This window comes from Melitaea cinxia, chromosome 13 (genome assembly GCF_905220565.1).
Source record: "Melitaea cinxia chromosome 13, ilMelCinx1.1, whole genome shotgun sequence".
In the NCBI taxonomy this organism is placed as follows: Eukaryota; Metazoa; Arthropoda; class Insecta; order Lepidoptera; family Nymphalidae; genus Melitaea; species Melitaea cinxia.
Window position 1 is genome coordinate 10,743,117 of NC_059406.1, and position 23,765 is coordinate 10,766,881.

The 23,765-nt window shown below is 35.5% G+C and overlaps 1 protein-coding gene across 2 annotated transcripts; it reads left to right on the plus strand.

Moving 5' to 3' along the window:
• The first annotated feature begins 4,157 nt into the window (after positions 1 to 4,157).
• On the plus strand, positions 4,158 to 23,451 carry LOC123659144 (E3 ubiquitin-protein ligase ariadne-1). Of its 2 annotated transcripts, XM_045594399.1 has the most exons (12): positions 4,158 to 4,520; positions 5,324 to 5,476; positions 6,306 to 6,374; positions 6,493 to 6,579; positions 10,119 to 10,247; positions 10,561 to 10,734; positions 13,094 to 13,290; positions 13,970 to 14,159; positions 18,028 to 18,254; positions 18,650 to 18,727; positions 22,829 to 22,855; positions 23,282 to 23,451. In XM_045594399.1, the coding sequence occupies exons 1-12, from the start codon at positions 4,317 to 4,319 to the stop codon at positions 23,289 to 23,291; spliced, it is 1,545 nt and encodes a 514-aa protein (XP_045450355.1). In that variant the 5' UTR covers positions 4,158 to 4,316; the 3' UTR covers positions 23,292 to 23,451. The 2 variants fall into 2 exon arrangements, with proteins under 2 accessions (XP_045450355.1, XP_045450356.1); XM_045594400.1 differs by lacking the exons at positions 22,829 to 22,855; positions 23,282 to 23,451 and having other exon boundaries at positions 18,650 to 18,731.
• The last annotated feature ends 314 nt before the right edge of the window (positions 23,452 to 23,765 follow it).

Below are 23,765 nucleotides of genomic sequence, written 5' to 3' on the forward strand. Positions count from 1 at the left end.
TAAAGTTGTTTACCGGGCTTATATATCAGTTTAAATGTATAACGTTGCAGCCGTAATAACATTCTTTGTAATCGTGTTGGTGCGTTGGTAATAGGCTTATTAATAGTACTTATCAGCGGCTTATGATCGGTTTCGATCGTTACATCTGACCTTCCATAAATATACGCATAAAACTTCTCACATGCAAACACACAAGCATACAGCTGGATCTCTATTTGCGCGCATCTCTGTTCAGCTTTAGTCAAAGCTCTCGAAGCATAACACACTAGCAGATTATTTTGCATCAGAGATGCACCTAATCCACTCTTACTCGCGTCTACTGATATTGTAATTGATTTATTTTGCTCACAATATTGTAAAACAGGACGACCAGCCAAACAACGCTTCTAATCCAAATATACATTTATTTTTGTTTAATTTAAGATTTATCGTTCTACATCTTTCTAACACTTGCTTCAATCTTTCATCATGTTCTTCTTTATTACACCCGTATATTAGCAAGTCGTCCATGTACATGCAAACTCCCTCTAAGTCATCAAAATTCTCAATCATTTTTTTTTATGAAAAACTTCAGATGCTGAACAAATTCCTAAGGGCATTCTCAAAAACTTATACCTCCCAAACGGAGCATTAAACGTACAATACGCACTGTTAGCTTCATCCAAAGAAATGTTCCAAAAACCTGATGATGCATCTAAAGTACTAAAATATTTAGCTCCCGATAACTTTGTTACAGTCTCATCTAATGTCGGTAATCTAAAATGTTCCCGCTTAATCGCTCGATTTAATTCCTTCGGATCTAAGCATATGCGTAAATCACCAGAAGGTTTTTTAACTACCGTTATACTGCTAACCCAGTCTGACGGACACTCAACTTTAACAATAATTTTTTGTAATTCCATTTCCATCAATTTTTTCTTTACCTTTTCCTTAAAAGCAAACGGCAACTTTCTAGGCGCGTGAACAACAGGCTTACCATCTTCTTTTAGATGAATTTTGTATTGACCCGGCAAGCAGCCAAGGCTACGAAACACATCTTCAAATTTAATAAGAATATTTGGATTACCATCACTACTACGTACAGACATGACACGCCTAACCAAGTCTAATTCCGTGCAAGCATGACAGCCTAAAATGGGGACTGAATGCATTCTGGCCACTATAAACTCGAGCATGTAAATATATTTTTATATGTAACATTTAAAAATATTTTCCCCAGAACGTCTATCCTTGCACCAGAATAACAACTTCATTTAGTATTTGTTTGCAATAAACAATCTTGAGAAATGTTAAATTTTTTACAATATTCTAATGGGAAAACATTTACATCAGCACATGTGTCTAATTTAAAATTAATACAGATCCCACATATTTTTAAGTTAACATTCCACTCACTACTATTATTTAATGAATAAATTACCTTCTCATCTGATCCCACTATATAATGAATTCCACACACACGAGCAAAATGATTTATCCCTGAACATCGCGCACACCTTTGACCATAAGCCGGACACTCAAACTTTTTATGCACATTTCCACAATAATTACACTACGTACTTGAACCCGGGATCAATCGCCGCTGCCCGACGTTGTATCCACTGGTTACATGGGAGCGGCCGCGCGGTACGCTCGCACGCACCGAGCGCGCCTCCACCCCGCGTTCGCCCCGCACCGCACCGCCTCGTCGCTCCGCTTCTAACTCGCATCCCGCGCGTCTTGCTCGCCCGCGCGATGACGTCAGCTTAGACCCCATAAATGACACGTTTCTTTGTGACTGATTTAATCGATGCACGCTTAACTCTGATCCCTTACTTTCAGGTTTAATCCTTTCCGAATATGTTCGGGATGTTATTACTGCTCGACATATATCCATTGCTTTTTTTAGCGATAAGTCTTCCTCCCTAAGCAAACGTTCACGAATTGTAGTGCTTGAAATAAATCGCAAACCTATCGATCTTTTATCAATTCATCATGAAAGTCTCGAAATTCACACGTTTGAGCTAATTTCCCAAGTACGAAAACGTATTGTTCAATAGATTCATTCTCCTGTTGATCGCGAATGAAGAATTTATGACGCTCGACAGTAACGTTCCTCTTTGTTTGAAATTGTTCATCTAGTTTTTTCCAAATATATTCTATAGTCATATTTTTCTCCGGTAAACTATCTTTAATTTCTCGACACTGCTCACCCACAATGTGTAACAGGATATTCATTTGTACTACTTAACAAAATAAAAAATAAAATCGAGAACTAGAAAATGTACTTACATTATATAAAATTCAACATTTTTTTTACAAATTGTGTTGCTTCTATATTACCCGAAGGAACTTCGTTCCTACCTGGTATCCCATGATAGCACATATTTTTTGTTTTGAAGTATTCTATTATTTATTCTAGATGTATAAATTTATCTATGTTTTTTTTTTACATTTTTTTTGTTAACGTTATTTTATATAATTATATCTTACATCATCAAAATGAACAACACATTTTTTAAATAATAATATATTTATATTTAACATATAATCTTACATTATTTACACGAGTAAACATTTTCTTAAAACTACTGCCCAAGCAAAGCAACCTATTCGCATTTTACTTTAACATCGCGAGAACACTCTCAACGACGGCTCTATTATGAATCACCATCTTGAGATTATGTTCGAGAATGTCTTTTTCCGTAGCCTCCTGACGAAACGACAGATCGCGCGTCATCCCTGTTGTCGGTGTAGCAGACACAGGCCTTGGTGTGTCTTGTCACCGCGACTACCGCGTGCGAAACGTTGTCGTGTATTCATAGCCTCCCACTCGTCGTCTGGATGACACTCTCATTCGTCTGGCCCTGCGCCTCGTGGATAGTCAAGACACGCGACCCCTCCCCTTCCCCGTAACCTTGGTCCACCAGCAACTTTTTTTCTTCCAGCGTAAAAACCAGGTACAGGGTCCAGTTCTGTCTTGCAGAGATTCGCGCGCCCGTGAAGTTTTCCACGCGCAGGGAACGGATAATTGGGCTTGAGCCATAGATGTCATTGTAGATCTCGCTGATGGCGAAGGCGACATCCTTGGGGTTTTGGTGCGTGCAAGACAACTCCCACGATATCCCTGTTATCAGGGTTGGTCTGCTGTACCGCATCTTGAACAGGTTTTCCCTGTCGATATGTGGCAGCTGGTTAATGTCTCCGACGAGGACCACCTTCTTGGCCCCTGATAATCGGGCTCCCATCACTATGGCCCCGAAGTGGTTCATGAGGGCTTCATCTACATTAAGACAGCCAATTTTTGCGCCCCCTCGAAAGCCATTGAATAGTACGGAGGCCATAATGCGCACCTTGGATTTGGCTTTAACGTCATAGCGGTGTGCTAGCTTCTCCTTAAGATCTTTGGCGCTACAGTTACAGCATTAATTTGTGACTGTTGTGCTGGCGGTTGGGGGTTCGATCCTTGAACACGACAAACATTTGCATTGGCCATGCAGATGTTTGCCGTGGTCTGGGTGTTTGTGCAATCTTTATGGGTCTCTCCACCGTGCCTCATGGGGAGCATGTTAAGCCGTCGGTCTCGGTTGTTATCATGTACACCTGATAGAGATCGTTTCTCATAGTAGAGAATATACTTATCCGCCAACGACAACGAGAGGTCTCATCCATTTCATCCATCCTATATGTATATATATATATAGAATTAATGAAATAGAATTATATAATATATTTTTTTACGAGATAAACCTCCGAAATAAAAAAATATTTTTAAACCTAAGGAAAGATAATTGTTGTTGGAGTGGCTGTCGGTTTTGAAAAGCAATTACTCTTAATCTCAAAATCTTGTAATTATGAATGCACTTGTCACTTTTTAATTTACCTTTATGTTTTATTTTATTATTACCTTTTTTTTACATGTCGTTCGAGACAGTTAATTAATCAATAAAAAATACTTCATCCAAACCAGCAGCAAATTATTTTAATTACTCTTTCTAACTAATCGTTCAATTGTTGTGTCATATTCACATGTAACTTTATTGATGATTCATATAATGAATAAATAAAATCGTTTTGAAGCTCGAATTTTTATGGTTTATTGTTCAAATTATTATTATAACAAAGTTGTAAATACCATAAAACATAGACAAATACATTCAAAGAGTCGAAGGAGTGACGTCATAGACACTAACAATACGTCAGAGGTTTTGGCAGTCCGTGGGTGAACTATTTTCTTCATTGTTGACCTTTCCTAAATCTTAGGTGTAATTATTTCATCATAAGAATTATTGTGGCAGTACCATCATTAAATAGCAAACAATAAATTTATCTCGACAATGGACTCGGAAGATGACACAAAGGATGATGTGGATTCTGGTAACGAATCCAGCGGAGACGATGTAGACTTTGTCATGGATGAGACTCACAGTACAAGGGAAAGACAAACGGAACTTGAAGAATATCCATACGAAGTGTTATCGACTGAGGAAATCGTCCAACACATGGTTGACTGCATCAAAGATGTGAACACAGTAGTTGAGGTCAGTATGTTTGTAGTAAACAAGGGATAGCTTGAATGAGGTTACTCGTACATTGCTTTACTTCATTGATTTTGCTGCTTTTAGATTTTCTTTGTGTTTTTGTATACAAATGCAACTTGAAATATTCTTAAAACTTATCAAAATTGACAATGCCTGCTGTGTGTCAATATTATGTTATTGGTCAATTGAAAAAGAGATTCCAATTATTGTTATTGTTGGAGAATTAGATCCTCAATTGACATAAAACGTAAAATGACTCATACACAGACAAAACTGTTCTTTTATATTTTAAAAAAGCTAAGACATTCTTAATGTAGGTCATGATAATTTTATGTAGTGAGTTAATTTAGGACATGTCACTATAGTACAGTGATTTCATTTTGTTTTGTGTAAATACAACATCAAATTTAATAATTGTTATCATTCTATTGCTGTTGTTTTGTGGACAGGTAGAGCAGTAAAAAAAAAAAAAAAATATATATATATATATATATATATATATATATTTATATTTCTGTTATATGGGAATAATGTGTGATATGAGGATAGTCTGTAAATGACTATGACAGATGTAAATAGTTTTGAACAATTATTGGATTATGAATTATACCTGCTATTTTTACCAAATGCTATACCAAATTCTATAATACAGTGTTATATCAGTCATGATTATAAACTGAACCCATAATATATATAAATGAGTAATGAAAATTATAATAAACTTAATACTTGTATTTAATAAATATGTTTTGTGTTTTATCATAATATTTTAAATTTAATGATTGGTGCTATTTACATATCAGATTCCAGCGACGACAACTCGCATACTTCTTAATCATTTCAAATGGGACAAAGAAAAGCTTATGGAAAGATTATATGACGGTGATCAGGACCAGTTATTTGCTGAAGCTAGAGTTATAAATCCATTTAGGAAACCTGTTATACAAAGGCCAAAGGTATTTTTTATTCAACTATTTCAGATACAGTGTTTTTTTAATTTTTCATTTTTGTGTGATTTGATGATCACCTGAAGTGTTAACTTGAGGAAAGTGTCTTATAATCAAATGGGGGAAGTGTCTTATATAAAAATATTTACATATAATTAAGCTATAGTATTTTTTAACTGTCATAGTTCTAATACGGTGATATGTAAAACAAAATATATTTACCAATGCCTATAGGTTGGTAAAAGTTCCCATCATTTAGGCACTGTTCTAAATGTCATGGTCGGAGTGTACCTGTGACCATGGCACTTGCAATAGTGCTGAAAATATTGGGAACTAAAAATTATTAACAGTCATAATGCTACATACCCAGTCTACATATCAGTCATAAACTACAGTTGTCTCGTGTGACTTTTGTTACACATTATAAGTTAGTATTAGATATTTTATGATATCAAAAAATATATAACTTATGACCTGGGTTGTACTTACTCAAGGTATTAAATTTTTTTATAATTATTCAACTAAATTTTAAAAAAATGTCATTTTTCTATCAGGAAAGAGTTAAAAATTCTGTTTAATGTTAGTATGGTAAAGTATTTTAATAATTTTAAATACAAATATTTATTTGTTTCAAATATAGGCATAATTTTAAAAAACATTGTATGGGTACTTTTTCTTGTGTTTTTTTTTTGGTTTATAATAATATTATGTACTTCCTTAAGAAAACATAAATAAAGTTAATAATTACCCAATTGAAATTTGAGCAATTTCGTAATATTTTTTCAGTGTTTCTGCTCTCTATTTGTAAGATAATTTTATGTCTTTTTCATTCTTACAGTTACCTAGAAGGATATCAACATCAGGAACAGAAGAATGCGAAATATGTTTTTCAATTCTCCCTTCTTCTGTAAGTTTTATTAGAATTTATAATTTCAATTTCATTTTAAATTAAAATTTTAAGATTTTTAACAAATAATATTTAAAATAATTTTTATGTGTATACATGTATATAATTTTTTTTTCAGATGATGACAGGCTTAGAGTGTGGTCACAGATTCTGTACACAGTGTTGGTGTGAATACTTAACTACTAAAATTATGGAAGAAGGATTAGTGAGTATTAATTTAACTTTTTTAACAAAAAAAAAAAAAAATTATTGTAAACATATCTGTGCGTCCTGTGATAAGTGATATAAGTTGAGTTTTTGTGATTTTAACATAGGCATTATCAAAAAAAAAAAAAAAAACAATTTTTGGTCTTCATCTGCTATACTTACAGAAATATTTTTTTTTACAAAGTGATATAACTGTTTAAAAATTCATGAAAATAGATATTTGTCAAGCTATTCTCCTTTGTCAGAAATGAATCATTGGGAGTTTTGTTTGTTTTGTTTTGGTGGAAGGACCGAACCTGGTCCACTCCACCTCCTTAACTAGCTAGCTTTCCCTTGCCCTTGCCCTTTCCCTTTCCCTTCCCCTTGCCCTTGCCCTTTCCCTTTCCCTTCCCCTTCCCCTTGTCCTTTCCCTTCCCCTTGCACTTTCCCTTCCCCTTGCCCTTTCCCTTCCCCTTGCCCTTTCCCTTCCTTTTTCCTTTGCCCTTTCCCTTTCCTTTGCCCTTTCCCTTTCCCTTCCCCTTTCCTTTGCTCGATGCTTGGGTGAGGGCGGGGAGCTCCTCCGAGTTTAAATGCGCACCCACGCTTGTGCTAGAGGCCGCCGTCATTCTGTTCTTGTCCGCCCTGGCGGCCCTTGTGGTTCGCGTCAGCGGTCTGCTGTCCCCAGCCAGTGGGGGGGCCGCGAGGAGGGGCGCTGGGAGCTGAAGAGCCGCCATGCAGTCGTTCACGATGTTGCCGACCATAACAGCTATATCCTGCATTAGGTCGGCAGGTCCCTTTGTGCTCGTGGATTCAGCCACTTTTTTGCGACTGTCCTCGAACTCCCGTCTGTAGGCGCGCACCTACTGCTCTAGCCGGCAACCGCCTTTGGGAGCTAGTGGCGGAGGTCCTTGCCGAGACCTATTCCTATGTCTCGGGTAGGAGGGCTCTCGGTGAGAACCCCACGGTGGACGGTATTCTACGGGTGCGCCGGATGGGGCAAGAAGCACTAATGTGGAGGTGGGGGGGGAGGATGTAGCGGAGCAGCCGTGGCACACGTGTAACGGCTGCCTTGCGCCCGGTCCCAGAGCGGTGGTTCGGTGGGTAACGTCTGACGCAGGTTCTCACCGGGCATGGCTGCTTTGGTGACTACTTGTGTCGGACGACCCAAAGGGAGCCGAGATAGGCGGCGCTGCGTCGCAAACTGACGACAGTCCTCGGAGGGGACTTGTCACTGCCGAGCGTCATCACCGCGATGCTCGGCGACGACGAATCCTGGAAGGCGATGGTCTTCTCTTGCGTGACAGTAATGTCCCATAAGGAGAATGACGAGCGGGTGAGAGAGGAGGCCGCTAACGAGGCCTCTCTCCGCATGCGACGAACGGGGGTGCGTAGGAGGCGCTACTTAATGCGCTCATTTTATATTTCGTTACTGTTTTTTTAGTTAAAACCTTTTTGTTTATTTTATTGTCAGGACAGAATAATAAAACTTTGTAGTGATGACAGAAATATTTTTACATTAAGATCGTAAGAAAATTAGTTTAAATAAAGGCTTTAAATGTTGTTTTTCTTGTTTTAGGTAAGTGAATATTGTAATTATAATGTAGTTTAAATGCTAAGAATTGTAAATATAGAAAATATGTAATAATAGAAATAAATTTCTTGTGTTAGAGAAACGCAAATATAGTCTTTATTTTGGAATTTCTCCTAAAAGGAACAGAAACAGAATAATTACTATTATATATATATATATATATATATATATATATATATGTTTTTTTTTACGTGGGGAAAATCTACCATGGATACCCTCCGGCTCGGGGGCGCCAGAGGGTTATGTCAGACTCCTACTGACTAAAAAACCATCACGTGTGAGTAGTCGTCCGCCTGGGTGGGGCGAGATGGGGTCGCGCTAGCATTCGCCACCTCATATATATAGTGTATTGCTGAGAGGTTTCACAACATGATCCAAGACTGTATCTTGATACACTTTGGCTGAAGTTTTCACTCCTTTTTCACAAAAATGTAGTTTTGTGACTCCTTGATAAAACACCAAACCATGACTGACGCAGGATGATGACCACGTTGTATCTTTCCGACAACTTGAGCAGCTTCTTTAGAACTGTGAGCGTACACTTTATCGTTTTGCTTATGGTAGTGTTCTTCACTCGTGAAAATTTTTTCATCGGTAAAGAGGATATTTCTGTGCCTTTCACCTGCGTATCGCGACAGAAGGCGTTTTGATCGATCCACTCTCTTTAATTGTAAAGATTGATTTAGGGCATGTCCTGTATATCGGCGATAAGCATCGAGCTTCAGGTCTTGTTTTATAATACGCGACAGAGTCCTTTTTCGGGAACCTTTATTTCTCGCGATAAAAGTTTTTTGCTTCCTAATGGAGTTTCGACGAATTCTGGCTTTAACAGCCTTTGTAGTTCTAACAACATGCGGCCGCCCCGATCTTTTCTGGTCTTCGACAGGCGAAGTTATGCTGTATCTGTTGATAGTACGATATACGAACATACGGCTGATACCAAAAAAAAACTATTAAGTCACAATTTGGCAGTAACAAAAGGAATAAAACATAACCTAAACCATAACCTAAACACTTTCTAACATTATTTTTCAAATTAGTTATACCTGGCATTTACATTAAAAAAAAAAAAAAAAAATCAGTATAATATAACAAGTAATACTTACAAAGATGTTTTAACATTCCGATATCTGGTCTGGGATACGTGCAAAAAAACTTTGCAACCATCATTGAATCAATTTTTGGCAGATTCGTACTATCTGCTTTTACAAAACTTTTTTGCATTTTAATAAATAAATAGCTACAAATGAAATGAACTAACGAAAGAGCACAACGATTACTCCTTGAAATTAAAGTTGATAGATAATTATCTACCTAGCTGTTTACAGCACTGACAGAACTTTGTTTTTGCCCTTATGACGTCATACCATGGCGAGCCGTGTTTTAGGTCACGTGATATACAGATTCAAATATACGTCTTTTAATTTCAATATAATAAAACAATAATGTGCTTTTATGATTCCAAATCAGAATTTTTAAGTGTATTTCTACAAAAATTTTAATATTTGTCAAATTTTATAATTTATTTTTCACTACCGAAAGTACCCTATTATTGAACATAGTCCAATTAGTTCACAAATATATTTTTTTTTTGTTTAAGGTTGTATTTACTCTTGTCATTTGTCACAGGAGGCACAGAATTATAGTATTCCTTTAACATTAAAGGTCAAACGGCACAAGTATGTGATAATTTTTAAGGAAAATGGCAGAGGATAAAGTTATCAAATCATATAAGAATATATATAATTATAGTAAACTAGCTAGGGGACACCATTATAGAAATTAGGTATATAAAAAAACTATTCTACTTAGACCTATCAAATACACACAAAAAAAACTTAAAAATCACCATGGTCAAGCCTTTTTGGACGAGTTCTGTAACAAACACTGTGTCATGAGATTTTTATATCTTAGAAGATTATGAAGTTGGGTTCGTTCAAATTATAATCTTATTAATTTGTTGATAGGGACAAACAATAGCATGTGCGGCGCACGCGTGCGACATCCTCGTAGACGACGCGACAGTCATGCGACTGGTGCGCGACCCGCGCGTCAAACTTAAGTATCAGCACATCATCACTAATAGTTTCGTGGAGGTAAAGAACACATTAATTTTTATTTATATCTGTAATTTATATTATTGTCTTAAATAACATTATGTAATGTACATGTCAAGGTTAGGAAACATATCCATAAATATGTCATATAATATCATGATTTTTGATGTGGTTCTTTTTTTGGTATTTGATACGTTTATTTAACCTAAACGACTTAAAATTCTGTGTAATGGGCAAGTAAGAGGGAAGTTCAGACAAACAGACGCCTTAAGTATTCCGCGACAGTAATAAGCGCACGAGTAGTCATCGCTAGCGTGCGAGCGAGCAGGGTTGTGCTAACGGTCGCGTGCAGTGCAACAGGCTGCTGCGCTGGTGCCCGTCGCCGGACTGCAGCAACGCGATCAAGGTGGAGGCGTACGTGGAGGCCGCGCCCGTCACGTGCCGCTGCGCGCACACCTTCTGCTTCGCGTGCGGCGAGAACTGGCACGACCCCGTGCGCTGCTGCCTGCTGCGCAAGTGGATTAAGGTCAGCTTTTACTTTTGTTATTATTATTTCTTTGTATTTTAGGTCCACGGGCTGTACTTTACACCAGTGACGTTACCTTTATTTTTAATTTGTTACAGTGTAAGCGTACATTACGCGAAAACTCATTCTTATATCTAAACTTAGCGTCTACTAACTTAGCGTCTCTACATATCTACGTGAGAACCAAACTGGCCCTTATTACTACATTTTTTTCGAACCGGGGTTAGCATTGTATAACTGTCGACGTCGCGTTAGCTAGGCCGTACATGGCGTTCTTGTTTTCGTGATAAAATATCGCCTCAGGGTTATTATACAGGGTGACTGGTGAATTACTATCAATATTTGAGGACGTGTTATTTGAGGATCATATATGACGAAAAAAAATTACATATAAAATAAATATTCATAAACTTCTAAGTAAAGTTAACCAACAGTTATCTCGCTAATTACGCGTCGTCTGGACGCCCTAGCTGCGCAGTCGTCACAAAGCAGGTGTGTAGGTATAGGTTACATTTAGTTATCGCGCGGTCGTTTACCTACGTCCAAACACCGCCAAGTATTAACAGGGTAGCAGGCTACTTTTGATAAACCAGTATGATCCAATCCCCCTTCATACTTTAATTTTACCTTAGGACAGGCAAAAATATCAAAATAAGATTAGGCCGACCCCTTCCCCTTGATAAATATTCCCCTTGATAATTTGATAAATATTAATTTATTACGTAAGAATCTAAACGAAAAAATGAATACACGTTTGGTTTGTTTCAATGTTTATTTTTATTTGTACTTTAGGTAGGTACTAATAATTTTTATTTTTTGGGAGTAATAAACTTTGGTTTTAATTATGATCTTTATCGACATAAGATTTTCAGTCCAGAGGCTTAACAAAAAAAAAAACTACATATTCAACTACAATATTAAAATTTATCAACGAAATAATGAATGTTGTTTACGAAAGCAAGTGACAACTAGTCGGCACTCGCGCGGCTGCCCGCGATTTTTCAAGGTATTTTCACTTTGCGCATTTTTGTAATTTTACCTAAGAACTATCGAGACTAAAGACATGATCGACCCCCTCTCCCCCTAAATCGTTTTACGTAATAAATGAACCATACTTATTGTCTTTTACACGATATAACACGAACGGGTCACTTTTAAGTACTCTGCATTTGTGTATTGATAAGCCATACCTAATTACTTATGACAGGTCACATTCACACGAGACATATTAGGTATACGCGTAAGATCAATCACTAGGCGCGCGCGCGGGAAGATGGACGTACTCCAGCATACAAACCTTATGGCGGCGCTCGCCCAACTGACCTCATCATCATCATCATCATTACAGCCTATACCGTCCACTGCTGGACATAGGCCTCCACAAGTTTACGCCAAAAATAACGTGAACTCATGTGTTTTGCCCATAGTCACCACGCTGGGCAAGCGGGTTGGTGACCGCAGTACTGGCTATGTCGCACCGAAGATGCTGCTGCCCGTCTTCGGCCTGTGTATTTCAAAGCCAGCAGTTGGATGGTTATCCCGCCATCGGTCGGCTTTTTAAGTTCCAAGGTGGTAGCGGAACTGTGTTATCCCTTAGTCGCCTCTTACGACACCCACGGGAAGAGAGGGGGTGGCTAAATTCTTTAGTGCCGTAGCCACACAGCACCAACTGACCTAGTGATCTACTAATCGAATTTAGGGGGGAATTAGAATTGGCGGGGGTTGCCGCGGGCGGCGGCAAGCGGCACAGTACGAGGCCAAGTACGCGCCGCCATTATGGCTGAAAATTAATGTGTCTACATTTCATTTATTTAAATTGAAATGTGTGGGAATTTTGTCAAAAATTAAGTAGCTATTTTTTTTACATAATTCGAATGAGAATCATGTACCGAGTGTCCTCTGTAAATATTGATAGTAATTCACCAGTCAACCTGTATATCTTCAGCTAAATTTATACAAAATTGTATAGCAGTTTTATGGTTTCATAAATTCGTAATCCTTAGAAATTATCACAGCAACATTTATTTAAAGTTTTAAATACAATTACAATCTGTCCGCTAGTATATAATATATAAATATATATGATTTGAAAAATCAGTGTTCAAAAGCCTACTTATCGATTAAAATTATAAGTAATAAAATTTCAAGCTAAACTCATTAGAAGAGAGTAGGTAATAAGGTAAAGTGTGTATTCAATCTTAATATTCATTTTAACAGAGTTTAACGGAACTTAGAGGTGTGAGATATCAGTTACATTATATTTGAAACTTTGGTTATTTTTATTAATCATGTTAATAATATTCTAAGATGCTAAAAATAATCTATTAACAACTTGCCATTTTTTTTTTTTTTTTTGTAGAAATGCGACGACGACTCTGAAACGTCTAACTGGATAGCAGCTAACACGAAGGAGTGTCCGAAGTGCAATGTTACGATAGAAAAGGATGGTGGCTGTAACCATATGGTCTGTAAGAATCAGAACTGCAAGGCGGACTTTTGCTGGGTGTGTCTCGGCCCCTGGGAGCCTCACGGCAGTAGCTGGTACAATTGTAACAGGTAAACAGAGCCCGCCCGTTATTGTCCAGTCTTGGATTTGAAGTAGAAAGACACTTGAAATTACAGACTGAAGATTGCACATGGCTGCTAAAAACAATGGAAATAAAAAAGTAAAGATAGAGTGCCTTTAATTGAACTTTATTCATGTTAAATATTATGTTGCGGGCCAGTTTATGATTTGCTGTTTATCTTTTTAGCTTTTATCTTAATGAATAATTTGTATGCGGTGTTTGATTATTGTTATACTAAAATAATGCCCAATTAGCCATACCCAAAGCAAATAGAATAGTTAGTATCTTCAAATTTATTTAATTATGATCCCTCTTAAAGAAGGTTCGCGACCTTAATCAGAATCATATCATACACGTTTAAACTAACAAGTTTATGGAGGACCTGCTTCACCGGTTGTGGATTTGACGATTAACGTTATTCCACAGAAATAGGCTCTGGATATGTTATTCTTTTTTACAATCGAATTTCACTATATTTAAGAGACTTTTTATTAGCGTTGTAGTTTATTAATTAAGGAGAATCAGATTCGTCAACCTGCATTGGAGTAGCGTAATGGATTAAACTCCGAACCTTCTGCTGAATGGATAAGGAGGCCTAATCCCAGCAGTGGGATGTCACAGCACACTCGATGCAACCGGCCCTGAAAGTAACTTGCGTGTGTCTGCAGGTACGACGAAGACGAGGCGAAAGCGGCGCGCGATGCGCAAGAGCGCTCGCGTGCAGCTCTTCAACGCTATCTGTTCTACTGCAACCGCTACATGAACCATATGCAGTCGCTGCGCTTCGAGTCGAAGCTCTACGCCTCCGTCAAGGAGAAGATGGAAGAGATGCAGCAGCACAACATGAGCTGGATCGAGGTATACCGCTACCCGCACTACACTACCCGTACTACACTACCCGCACCACATTACCCGCACTACACTATCTGTTCTACTGCAACCGCTACATGAACCACATGCAGTCGCTGCGCTTCGAGTCGAAGCTCTACGCCTCCGTCAAGGAGAAGATGGAAGAGATGCAGCAGCACAACATGAGCTGGATCGAGGTATACCACTACCCGCACTACACTACCCGTACTACACTACCCGCACCACATTACCCGCACTACACTATCTGTTCTACTGCAACCGCTACATGAACCACATGCAGTCGCTGCGCTTCGAGTCTAAGCTCTACGCCTCCGTCAAGAAGATGGAGGAGATGCAGCAGCACAACATGAGCTGGATCGAGGTATACCGCTACCTTCACTACACAACCTGTACTACACTACCCGCTCTACACTATCTTTTTCACATAGGTCAAAATTATTTTATAGTCAATTCTCAGATCTTCAGCTATATTGTGACTACTCAAATGTCGGTCTCGCTCCACTTTTTCAAAAATATCGTCACTGTCATCCGTAACTATACGAGCAGAGCGAAAAGCATCTGACATCAAAATTTCTTGACTTAAAACGCTTAAACCAATTTCGTGCTACTATAACTGACATTGCGTTAAGTTCATAAACGTCACAATTTTTTTTCGCGGCATGAATCGCATTTTTCTCTATTTTAAAGTAAAACTTTAAAATGTACCAAATTACTACGTTGGATTCACCCACAATGGAGGAAAGATAATAAAAAAAGAGTCTGGAAATTGGTTTTTTACTTTTTAATTTCGTTTTTAAATATCACCTTTTCATGGTATCAACCCCTGCCAGTTACAAATAATACAACCAAAAAGATTTTATCCTAATTTTTTACTATAAAATACGAAGACTTTTCCCGATTTAAAGATAGTCAAAAACTTATAATTGACGAAGTTCATATGGCAAACGATTTAATGTCACTTTGAATAATTTAGTTATTTCAGGTTATTTCAATCTGTACTTCTTGTAGTAAATAGGAACAGCCAATACACTTACCTCTTAACCTTCCTGACTAAGTACAGTTACAGGAACAAACAGTTTGAGATTGATTTGATTTTAAATGTCTTTATTAAATCATCATAATTGTTTAACAAAATCTCATTTATGTTAACGTCACATTTATAATACATTTTTAGGCTAACTCACCTTTATAAACATAAACGTTGAAAGACGAAAAAGTAATTATAACATGTTTACACAAAAACACTTCACAGGTATCAGTGTAGTACCTAATCGTATGAGCTGTTTGTAAAACGCTGCACATTTTTAACCGACTTCGAAAAAAGGAGAAGGTTACTCAATTCGACCGGATATATATATATACTTTATAAACAAATAGTACGTATTATATTGCGGACATGATATTTAAAACTTATTTAGTAACAAAAAAATGAGCCTTTAGATATTTTTTTAAACAGGATAGAGATTGAACTTGCCTATATATATATATAATTATATATATAGGCAAGCTCCCGAACATACAAGTATATATATATATGTTCGGGGATAACTTCGTCGTACCGATTTTGATAATTCTTTTTTTGTTGGAAAGAAGATATCCCTAGTTTAGTACCATGATACGGAAAACAAGGATCTGATGATGGGATCCCAGAGAAATCGAGGGAACTTCTTGAAAATCCGCATAACTTTTTACTGGGTGTACCGATTTTAATAATTTTTAATTTAATCGAAAGCCGATGTTTATTATGTGGTCACATTTAAATTTCATCGTTGTTTGGTCGAATGATTACGACGAAAACCAAAGTGTTCCGATATAAGTAATCCAAGTAAGTCCAAATAATTTGCCAAGGCTAGGTAGTAAACTAAACCAACAAACTAACGCTTTTTGCCGGTTTTTTAATTGGTATCATTTTTACGATTTTCCAGGAAGATAGATAATAACCCAATATTAAACACCCATTAAATATTTTAGTTAATAAGACAAGACCTTTTTGTGATATGTTTTTTAGCAGATAGTTTGTCTAATCATATATACCAGGGGCCTTACGAGATTTGAGATTCCTAAGTAATATCTTTAGTTATGGTGGTGTAACTCGATGGTGTAATTAGATTTGAGACCATTAACTGACTCAGCAAGTCTGTGTTCGGTTTCAGAGTCACTGTACCAAGACTTTGTAAGATTCATATTTTCCAGGAATATTCTGCCAGCACTTCACACTGTTCTTGTGTGGTGGAAGTAGTGTGGCTATTGCTTATTTTCAATAAAGGTATGACATTTGGTCTAGGGTTAAGTGATTTGACAAATCGCCTATCTCTATATTATCTACTATCATCACTTGCTAATTTCCTGTCCAAGAGGCCATCATTAAACTATTTTCTTATCAATTATATATTGCAAGTTCTTAAATTTAGATAAGAGATATCTTATACCATTGTTTTCTGCTTTGAGAGAAGCTCTTCGGCAACATTCTTAAATTTTATTAGTTTTCGTATATGACGAGGAAGCGAGATTACCATGAACTTTAGTTACAGGAATACTAAAATTACGGGCATTCATAAGGGTTTTAGACAAATGTTCTATGTTGTAATCTATTTCAGATATAGATTTGAAAGGTAAATTGTCGAGAGTAATATTTTTATTGATATAACTTCTATATTTATTCCAATTAGCCTTAGTGTAGTTAAATGTGAGGTGAGATTTGCTAGTGTAGTTACTGTTAACCATAAAGAAGACGGGAAGATGCTTCGATGATAAGGAAGTGAAGGCGTTTACTTCGGATATATCTTGAACGCCTTTAGCTACATTTACGTCTGGTGCTGATTGGCTGTGTGAAGTATTATAATGGATTAAAGTCGGTGTGTTAGGTGCAAAGATGTCATATTCATTATTTATCATATGACTAAATAAAATATCACCATGCAAATTCGCTGTAGAACAGTTCCAGTAAGGATGCTTTGTATTTAAATCACCCATTAGTACTGAAAAATAAGAATTCATTATAGCATCCTCAACAACGGGAGATACGGCGACTGATAAGCAGTAATCTTTCCACGAATGCCATCGGCATTCCAAACTATTAGCCGTAATGTATCCGCACTAAACATATTGACCTAGATGGGCTAGGATCAGAAGAACCTTATCCATCATGTTCGTACACGCGACAAATTGATTTTTAATTGATTTAATTGCCTTAAAAAAATTATTAGCATATCTAAGGTTGCTTGATCATCTTTATTGGGGAATTGTGTATTAGTGGGATGTTTTTGGTTGTTTAAAGCTGCTACTTTATTCCAGGAGCGACCATCAACTTTTCCACCTGTCAATGATTTAGGCAAAATTTTGGTAGCTTGAGATTGTAATTTTTTCTCCTGGATAAATCGAAGGTAATTCATTCGTACACTACACTGTCGATAATTTGCAGTGTGACTTTTTCCACACAATTTGAGATTGTTACATAAGGAGTTTAGTCGGAAAAGTCTAAGTAGAGAGTTCTAACTGAGGCTCGCAAGGCAAAACATGTACATAATTAAACAAAATTTGATTAATGGTAATCATCGATCTGCACCGTAAAGAAAACCTGTTTGACAAACGCAATATCATTTTTTAACGTACCAAAATCTAATCGAATACAATAAAATCTAACTAATTAAGACGCACTGCGGTCACCAAACCGCCTGCCTGACAAGCGTGGTGGACTATGGTCAAAACAAGCCATTTTCATGAGTTCACGCCATTATTGGCGCGAATTTATGGAGGTCTATGTCCAGCAGTGAATTGTATTAGGCTGAAGTGATAAGTGATGAATTAAGACGTCACCTTAAGGATGTAATAAGTAAATTATAATATTTGGCTTCAGGTACAATTTTTAAAGAAGGCTGTGGATATACTCTGTCAGTGTCGACAGACCTTGATGTACACCTATGTGTTCGCGTACTACCTGCGCAAGAACAACCAGTCCGTGATCTTCGAAGACAACCAGCGGGACCTGGAGTCAGCCACTGAGACATTGTCGGAGTATCTCGAGAGGGACATCACTAGTGAGAACCTGGCTGATATTAAACAGAAGGTCCAGGACAAATATAGGTAAATGAAAAAGAATATTCTTATTTTTTCGAACTCCTTGTAACAAACAATAAAAGTATTATTATAAAATTCGTTTGTGTTTAGCTTAAATATTTTAAAACCTAATAACAAATACAGCTAGCTTGGTATCTTTAAAACTTTTGTTTTAATATTAGACTTTATAAAAAAAATGTGCTGAGTAATTTATAAGATATTGATCTTTAGATTTCTCTCAAGACTATGTTATCGACAAAACTTTATGACACTGGTTTTTGCTTACAATAACATTTCTCCATCTAAAAAACTTATTGTGATGCTTTTATAGGCCTTCCACGGTTAACAGGCCGTTTCATGAAAGAAAAGCAAATCAGAGACAGTAAAGTTAGCATGCATATAAAATTTCATACATTTTCCAGATATTGCGACAGTCGGCGTAAGGTTCTACTCGAACACGTGCACGAAGGATATGAAAAGGACTGCTGGGACTACACAGAGTAAACACATTTTTTGTCTCCAACCGTCATATCTATCTAATGCGGGCCCGAGACTGGAAACTTCAGTTGATAATTTTACGTGATTGACAGTTGCGATTGATCGTTCACAAAAACGTTATTTTTCAAATTTATGAACTAATCATTTGATGTTCCAATGCAGTCATGATTCAGACTGCTCAATGGCGAGTTATACTTGAAATTAATAAGTTAAAGTTAATTTAGTTTTATCTAAATCGCATTTGTGAATAACGTATACAGTTGACAATTGTGAATGATCGCCTCGGGACACTATCTCTCACCATACATGACCGCACGTTAATCACTGACGTAGCATAGACAATGCCAAAAATTGTGACAACTGTACATATGAGCCTTGAGCTTGAAAAGTCTACATTTTAAATACTTCCTCTGCCACAAGATTGACTTAATACATAACTAAATATGTATTCAATATATTTATGAAAAAAATAATAATATATATTTTGTGAAATGTCATAATTTTTGTTTTTAATAGTTTTTGAGACGTAAAGGACAGATTGATAGAATTATAACTTTTAGTAAATGTTAGTTTTTCTTCTATTAGTGAATAATCTGCTAACCTCTATGAATCCAATTGCGCTAGTAATAATCATATGTTTCTTTTATGTATTCACATTTCGACAAGGCATTAGCTATTTCGTGTATCACATTCGTTTATTTTGTTATCTTTTAGTATTTACCATTGATAGTAGATGAAATATCTCATTCATACATCTAATATACATTTACTGTATTTGTCATATCTTTGGTACTGTGAATGTGTAATGTTAGTAACAATTGTGTAATATTTTGTGTAAATTCGGTTTTATGACTGGCTAAATTTGTTGTCAAGTGTACATCTATTATGGTATTAACTTTTTTTATTATATAACAGAACATATCTTATAAATATAACAGAAAGACACTGGTAGTCACGATGATTATTATTATAAAAAAAAATATTAAAAAAATAATTAAAGTTCGATTTATTGAAATTATTATTGCTACATAATTTGATTTTATAATGTTGAGGTATATGATTATATGATAGTAAAAAGTAATCCTAATCTCATTAAAACTCTGAATCTTACAATATGTGTTACAAATTAATCCGGAGCAGGTGAAGCTATAATCAACAGCTTATATGTTTTTTAACTTAACAATAAAATTAGTTTATTAAAATTAGGTTATAGAAATTTGCATACATTCAAAATTTTTATTTTAGTAAATGCAAAGTTTTGAGTCCCTTTATTATATTGATCGTTTCATATTTGATGGTATGGCTGACATGGTGAAGTTTTTAAGTTATTTAGTACTATTATCTATTTTACATACTTATTTTGATACATTTACATGATTAGAAAATCGCTTTAATAATGTTTACGTTACAATTGGAAAAACATTCATTTGTGATTAAAATGTGGGCTCCAATGAGTTTCAATATTTTGACTCATTCACAAATACAGTTTAATTTATTAACGTATATTATATATAAAAATTAATAACTATTTTAGAATTCCTAAAAAAAAAACATTCATACCGTTAAATTTGCAACGAATATTAGTGGTTTTTTACTCATTTGCTTTGGTTATTTTTATTATTATTGATATTCATTTAAAAAGCTTCAAAGTCTTGTCGTAAAATAAAATGGTATTTATTCTCTGAATTTATCAATGAGATAATTTTAACGGCTATAACGAACTAAATGGATTTAAGACTTAATTGATTTATATGACGTATACCTTTTTATAAAATTAATTTAAAAAAAAAAATTAAATATCGAAGTACTATTCCGTTATTTGTGACAAACTGAAAATTTATTAGTGTCTAGTCTTTCTGTAATAGTTTGCGGTATTAATTTTTCGTATGTCGTATTCGTCAAAATTATCTTAAAAAACTTCCATTCAGATTGGGGTCAGTAATTGCATCTGTGATTGCTACTCGTTATTTAGCCGATGTCTATCTTAATGCATTAATCGGGACAGCCTGTCGGATCAGTATGTGGTTTATTGGAAATATTAGATATATACCTTTCAAAAATGCTTTTTTACACGGTCTTATTACACAGGTCAGAACACTAAGCCCAATTTTAATGGTAAGAGGCTATTACGATAATGTCTAACTTTTAGTTCGCTTCAACAACGCTGTACGTTGCTGTGCGTCATTACTATCGCTTAGTGGCGTCACGTGTTGCGGTGGCGACTTTCATTGTAATTGGTTATATTGAGTGACGTTTCATTGTATTGGTTATATTGACTGAGTTTTCATTGTAATTGGTTATATTTTAAATCATAAATAATAGAAAAAGAGACAGAATGCTATTCTGTCTTCGTTGCAAAGCACCACGGTCTTATGCACTAAGCGATCTTCACGCTACTCATGCCTCTGGCGGCTTTTAACCGTTAAGCCAACGTACCCCCACCACTGTGGTTTCCCGACCTGTGTAATAAGACCGTGCTTTTTTAACTGCCTGACAGTCAGTCAACATTTATGTAATAAGTTACTATCACAAATAATAAAAAATGTATGTATTCTGTCACAAAATATTTTGGTTTCCAGTTTTTGTGAGTGCAAAAAGTAGAAACCAAAATATATTATATATTGATTTATTATGTTTGCAATTTTTCCTTGGCATAATAAATCTTGGCGTATTTTTGTGAACTGATTTTGTCATTTATGTGCTGTAAATGGTATGGCAATACGTTACACGATTTTCAGTAACTGGCTTCATTCGCTTTTATGACGATAAAAAACTAAATTTTAATCAAATAGTGGTTTATCTATCGGTTAAGAGAATGAAAAAAAAATATTTTTTACCAAAAATCCTATTTTTTTTATTAGAATACTGTTTTCTACTCAACATTAAGCTAGTTGAAGGTATAGTGTGTTTTTTATTCTGTGATCAATTATTTTTGATGCCTCGAAGGCCGATATACTTTTAATCGTTGGCGAGTCCTTCCGTCGTGCAACTAACACGCTGGCATTGTATCGTTAATTTTAATGTCTTGTTATTAATTATTCGACTAGAAAATTGTTATAGAAAGGGCTTTTATACAATACTTTTTAAATTTTTTTTGGTAAATTCTAACTACGTACTCCTATTAAATTTCACGCGTAAAACATTTTGGAGGTCTTAAACTCTGTCTAGGTTGGTTAGTTAAAGCTGGCACGGTCACAATACTTATACCGAAGTAATTTTATTATTATCTGGAGCGTGCAAAAGGGACAGATTGTCACACAAATCACAAGCGACAAGCCACGCCCATCGCTATGTAGAACATGCCAGTTTTAGTTAATTTACCTGTTCTCTGCTTGGTTTGTATAATGATTCTAGCACTACATATCTGTCATTGGATTATGTATCTGTAGACGGTACGGATCGTGCATCAATCTTTTGCACTGCCAGTAAGCGTGTTATATTGAATTAAATCGAAGCTTGGTGTGTGTTCACATAGTGAACGTGTAGCGTGGCGTCCTCCCTGCCGCCGTCACTTGTGGTTGAACTGAGGGCTAACGGTGAACACGGAGGACGATACACACATACATTGTAAATATATAGATGCTGTATAAATATTTATATTGATAACGTATTCGCAACTTTTGTGTAATGACGGGCATCTTGTATGTGTGTCTTCGCGAGGACACATTTTGTCTTAAGAGTAAGACGGAAATAAAAATAGTAACATCGATGATGGTGTTCTTTTTTCCTTTCTCATTCCTCTTATCCTTTATTTAGAATATCATAGTATTTAAGAAAATGTGCTCAATATGTAGGTATACGTTTCTGTGCGCAATTTTCTTAAGTTGGTAAATTCTTTTTGTCGTTATGACATTCTCAAAGTCGGTGTGTGTCGCAATGCGTATTTAGTAGCTATAAATTCGATTTAACATAAATGAAAGAACATTTTATATCAAATTAGGTTACACACAAAAGGTAGTAATGTGTGATATATATGTATATTATTTTTAAATATGGTTAATGCAAATGAATTTATTTTAATTTAAGAAACAATTATTTATTAACGGTATATTTAATTATACAAAGATTTCTAGCAAGACTCATTAATCGAATTTTCTGTACAGGGACGCGTTGGCGCCTTCTCCTACAAGGTCTAGTAAAGCTTAATGAACAATTGGTTTGTACAGTTTGAATTTGAAATTGTCTTGTAACTGTTTCTTGTTCATAAAATATTATTCTAACACTTGTATCGTTTGAATTGAGCGCATTAATAATTCACAACAAATATAAAAAATAATAGAGATATATGCTGTCATGTTTTTATTAACTCTGTGGGGATAAATACAAATTATCTGATTGCATTCTGCCTGTTTCTCAAATTTTGTTTTAAGGGTTTTGTATTAAAATTGTACTGTATGTTACTATTTGAGTAGCAAGTTATTTAACCAAATATTGATACCTCATCGAAGGGATGTGGGAGTTGTTTGATTTCATTACAGTGTATTAATTTTTTATCGAAATAGGTAAAGCGTTTATGTCAATTCTTCTCTTAACTTTTGGTATTGGTTATTTTACAGGTCCTGGTAATCGCAGACATTAGTTGATAGCAATAAAATTAATCAAAAAAATAAATACTATATATTTTTTGTAATTTACATTTCATTTTAGTTAGTGAAACGATAGATTTGTCTATAGACATGTAAAAAAAAGTCTTTTATATTATAAATAAAAACAAAATAAAAATAGACAATGATATTTTATTCTTAAGTATTGCATGATATATTATAGTAGATATAATCTGGCAAACTAAAGTAGAAACTCGATTTTTTTGCATACTTTTTAAATGACAACACTGTAGGGTGTGTAGGGTTCCACCGTCGAATATAAGTTGGGGGAATATCTAGCGGAAAACTACTAAGATTTAAATACAAATAATATTAAAACCAATAGAAAACCTTTAATGAATCCATTACTACGTCTGAAAACAAATGGAATTTAGAACAATGTAAAAACTCGGCAACATAAATTTTATTAACATTGACAACATAACTTATATATTTA